We start from the raw sequence: 5,199 nt of genomic DNA, 5'->3' as shown, positions 1-5,199 counted from the left end.
TTGCTAACAAGTAAAACTAACATGGAAAACATGAGGTGAAAACGTCTCTGCATTCCATTTCAGCTCAAGAATGCCGTCAACTGGAGTACTCCCAACCAGTCCAGGACAGAGCTCTAACTAATCACGAGATTATAAGAATCAACATAACAAGAGAAGACATCTGCAACATCAAGTGTTTCATCGAGCCAAATTGTTTGTCTTTTAACGTTGGGCCACTCGACGATAACTTCCAATACTTGTGTGAGATAAGCAACTCGAATGAGGCACGGCATCCAGGAGATTTGGTCCCGCGTATGGGATTCACGTATCAGGGAACGCAGGTATTATTAAATTTGATTTCGTTCTCGGGCTAAGTATGTGAATTTACTGTGTAATCAATATAAACGACAAACACTGGGCTAAATCAACAAAAGTTCAAATCAGCCAGGTATACCTGCAGAGTTTTGTTGGAACAAATTAAATGCCAGATATTAAAGATTATTAAAATAGATTATCAAAATAGGCATAGGAACAAAATTACCAGCTACGTCATAACTAAGTTGACATCTTGATTTTCCTTTGTTACTTTATCAGAGTCCTTGTAGCATTGGTGCTTGTGTAGAGACTAGCACTTGTCAAGCTGGATACACCAGTAAAGGTTACCGTTGCATCTGTCCGACAGGATTCACTGGATCGAGCTGCAGTCAAGGTGATTGGAGAATAGCCTTTTTTGTAAAAGTTTCAAACTTCCCTTACAGCGATATAACGAGTAGAAGCAAGAGGTCGTGATCCATATTCTCCTGGTAGAAGTGAAAATAACGAGAGTCTAAGTGACATGGTTCTCTTTTGCATTGTAGTAATGCCTTGGCGTGTATCAGTCCTGCTCCATGCATTGGAAAAGAGCGCCGAAAATTTCGGGATTTTGTAATATTAATTAAGTCCTTAAAGTAGTAACGCCCGCGTGTTTAGAAAAATTGATTTGATTGAGGACGATTCTGTCCGTAATCTAGATATCGACGAGTGCAATCTGGATGGTGGCCATGATTGCCATGTGAATGCTGACTGTGTTAACACTGAGGGATCCTTTAGTTGTACCTGTGGCCTGGGCTACATTGGTGATGGACGTAATTGTACAGGTAAGGACTGATCTGGGGTGAAATGTGCAAGGTAGACACCTAGTCATATGGGCACGAAGAGATCTTCTTTTCAAGGAAACAAACATACATCATTTTTTAAAGTGGCACCCATCTTTTAATGGCCATGCAGCCATGAATATTAAAAGTAACTTAATTTGTCTAGTAAAGTTTTATTCAGGCTTTGGTTCCCAGCTCGCGGCCAGTTAATTAATCGTTTCCAGTGCGTAACTGGAATCAGGACTAATATATAGATTTAGCCAAGCCTAAAAGCGGAGCTCGTGAGCCGGGTTGTTCAAAGTCTGATCAAGCTAACCCATGATAAGTGAGAATCTTGATTTTAGTTTTTTGTAAAGTTACTGACAATCAACTTCCATGTCAGATCTGTGTTGTTTTGAGTAGCATAGCTCGGGTGCAGTCAAGGTTGTATGCTTCTTCTCCTTCTTGTTGTTCCAGGCTCTCAAAAGTTCTAAGCGAAATTTCGCGCGGTGCATTATTGAAATAGTCCGAGGAGTTTGCAAAAATTTTGATGTAAGGCAACCCTTCGGTTCCTTGCCTGTTTATCGGAGAAGACACCAATACGAGCGGACTCCGACCATCTCTCCACCGCTGACCAACCTCTGGTCAAATTGCGTATCAGATATGTCGCAGATACAAAGTGACTGACCTCGGCTGTCATAACCTCGGTCGATATAAGTCACAAATTCCTAATTTGAATTACGATAACATTTGAAGATAATTTTATATCAATGATAAGTTTATATGCTGGATAGTACATATATATGATTAAAATTTTGTTCAGTTAATGCCCGAGAAGGCCTTTGATTCAAATGTACGTAACACAGTAACACGATTGTCCTTTTTATTAATTTTTTGTTTGTTTGTTGTTTGTGGTTCAGAATGTGGAGCTGTTGGTGTAGAGGACAGTAACAAAATACCAGATGCAAGAATGACGGCAAGCACATACTACAATAGTGATTTTTATCCATACTACGGCCGGCTGAATGGGATCAGGGGAGACGGAGCGTGGTGTGCAAAGACAACAACAGACAGTACAGACTATCTTCAAGTTGATATGATTACAGTACACTCTGTTTGTGCAGTGGCGACACAAGGAGAAATAGCATTCTCTGAATGGACCACCAGCTACAAATTGCATCTTTCTACGGATGGAGTAACATGGAACAGCTACAAGGAAAACAATGTTGAAAAGGTGACTGACATATATTGTACTCTTTTATTATATGGCTGTTGCTCACAAGGACTGGGAACTACCGAATTCACGAATTTGATCGGCTGAAATTGATATTGAAAGGCAAAAATATTGACTATTTTCTTTTAACATTATTTATTTTTGGAAGTGCCAAAAAGCCTGATGAGAAAAGAAGAGTTAAGTGGACGAGCAGACTTTGGCGGATTTAAGTTCAGCTCATCGCCGTTCGCAAGCAAAATGTAGGCTAGTGCAAACCAGTTACATTAAACGAATTAAATTGTTCTTGTTTGCCATATAATAAACATCTTATTAACCGAGCTTAGTCGGTCTGTATGGGAGAATCTTGACCTCGGTTGTGTGTACAGACCTCACTGCGTTCAGTCTGTACCCGCGACCTCGGTCAAGATTCTCCCATACAGACCTCCTGCTTGGTTAACAAGAGCTAAGTCTAGGGGTGGCGGTCTATAGGAAAATCATAAAGTTATCTCAGTAAACAGGAGAGTTGCGTCGTGCTTAAGTTACACAAGCCTATCGATCCTCGCACGTGAAGATTGTATGTATCGCTTTATATAACTGTAAAATGTGTGGAGAACTAGAAATTCGTGTTAAGTTTCGAAGACAAAACAAATTATAAAAATATATATTTACAGAGTCGTTTTAAAAAAAGGGGAAGCTAAAACTCTACCATCTTAGTTCTAGCCTCTCAACAACAACAACAAACCAACAAGAACCAAAACAAAATTCGGCGAGTGTTATCACTCGAAGCAAGCTGGGCCACGCCAGTTAGCTCAGCTCAGCTATCGCTAGCTATCGCTAGCTCAGCTCGGAGGCTTCCTTTCTTTTTTCAGCCCTCTAAATCATTCAAGGAAATCAAGAACCTGTTCACAGGTTATGTTGGCATATTTACGGCCTTTATTTCTGTTCCAGGACCCCAATGAAAATTTTAGTTTCAGTAGACTTAAGTTAATAAGTGACAATGCGAACCGTTCTGCTATTTGTTTTTCATTTCAGGTGTTCGCAGGAAACACAGATGAAAACAGCATTGTGAGGCATTCACTCAGTCGGGACGTCAAAGCAAGATTCGTTAGATTTTATCCCGTAACGCATAACGCATGGCCTTGTTTGAGAGTTGAAATATTTGTGTTAAAGTAGCCACGGGGAATTTGCTTTCATAACCAGATTAAAGCTTCCCTCCAGTGATATCGTGGCTAATTGTTTATTTTATTAGTATATTATTATTTGTATCATTACCATTACCATTACCATTACCATTACCATTATCATTATCATTATCATTATCATTATCATTATCATTATCACTACCATTATCATTATCATTATCATTAACGTTATCATGTTTATTATAATTACTATTATTATTATTATTATTATTATTATTATTAGTATTTTTTGTCGGTTATTGTTGTTGTTCTTTTCATTATTTCGTCACAAATGCATTTGGATTTAAGGTTACTGTACATCTTCAAGGGCTGGTTTTTTGTTCATGCCAACTTCAAGACTTTAAAATCGTAAAATCCCAGCGAGTTATCCACACAAACGTGATGTTTTCAAACAAGTCAACGATCCGCAAACTGTGATAAGCCAATGCGTCAACCACTGAGTCGAGCAGTAACAATTTTCACGGCCATCCCATCCACAGACTCGTATTTTGTTTCTATTGTTTATCTTTTACGTCTTGCAATTTCTCGCACAAAATTCTTCGCTTTTGCTGATTACGTTCGTCTTTTAAGCGATAGACTTAGACTAACAACATTACCGGATAGTCTTTTGACCAAAATCTCTAAACAAGAGTGCATAACTTAGGAATAACCAACTAAACATTTATAGCAGGTTTGTGTCATAGGTGTTCAAAGATGGGACACCGGCGAAAGACAGTTTACTGTTAACGATATCTAATGAGTAGTTTTACTAGAGAACTGATAAACTAAGAAGCAAGCTAGCTTGCTGAACTCTTTCTGACTAGTCAGCGTTTAGTCCTGCCTTGGAAGTGAGATGTGATATCCTTAAATACAATTGCTAACGAAAAAAATGTACTTCATATTGAGATGCTTTTGAGTCAATTTACTTAGGAGGAATAATCAACAACTTAGAAAATCATGATCGAGTTATTTCGTGACCATTTCATAACTTCGTTCTTGTACATGTTATTCGATGTTTGGTTTGAATATATGTGGATGCAACTTGTAGTGATGTAGTCTGTGCTCACTAACTAATCATTAAAAAAAAAAAAAGACTTTAGTAAATAGACTTATACTAATGATAATATTGTCAATATTATTACGTTGACTTCGTTAGTTACAGTGCTCCGGTGCTCCGTACCTTTGCTACTTGATTTTGTTTTAGATTTTAATCCAAAAAAATTAAAATTAAAATTTTTGACATTTTTTATTAACTGTCTGTTGGCAGAAAATGTAAGAACAGTGAGGCTCTTGCCTATCGACTTGCTGGTTGAAACATAAGACATCAATAAATTGTCGAAAAGAAAAATTAAAAAAACATTTGTCAAAAATAAATCCAAAATCGTGGCCTGCCAACGGCGCATGCGCAGCAGTGTAACTGAATAGTGTTGTGTTTTTTCTTAATTTAGTCCTAGTGGTCCCAATCTTGGTTAAAGTGCTCTTTGTACAGCTGTAAAATACAAGGGTGTAAAAGTTCTTTTAAGCATTTTAAAAGTAGTTCGTGCAAAATATAGGCTTAGCCCTTCCCCCACTACGTTGAAAAAGACTTCAAAATACCGGCTTATAAAGGGCTTAGCCCGTTTTATCTGTTTACACCAACTATTTGACACTTTGAAGAACTTTTTCAATCTTGCCGGCATTTGCTTTTTCCCCATAATGTGGCGCATCATACGAT

General features: G+C 38.0%; 1 protein-coding gene across 1 annotated transcript; it reads left to right on the top strand.

Moving 5' to 3' along the window:
• The first annotated feature begins 1,987 nt into the window (after positions 1 to 1,987).
• Positions 1,988 to 3,636, top strand: LOC149116477 (discoidin domain-containing receptor 2-like). Its single transcript, XM_089283738.1, has 2 exons — positions 1,988 to 2,325; positions 3,337 to 3,636. Exons 1-2 carry the CDS (start codon positions 2,062 to 2,064, stop codon positions 3,475 to 3,477), a joined length of 405 nt encoding a protein of 134 aa, XP_089139864.1. The 5' UTR covers positions 1,988 to 2,061; the 3' UTR covers positions 3,478 to 3,636.
• Positions 3,637 to 5,199: the final 1,563 nt, after the last annotated feature.

The sequence above is a fragment of the Orbicella faveolata genome, unplaced genomic scaffold, assembly GCF_042242905.1.
Source record: "Orbicella faveolata isolate gen_17 unplaced genomic scaffold, um_ofav_v1 contig_12, whole genome shotgun sequence".
NCBI classification, from domain to species: domain Eukaryota; kingdom Metazoa; phylum Cnidaria; class Anthozoa; order Scleractinia; family Merulinidae; genus Orbicella; species Orbicella faveolata.
The sequence above is the reverse complement of the archived record's forward strand: the minus strand, read 5'-3'. Positions and strand labels throughout refer to the sequence as shown.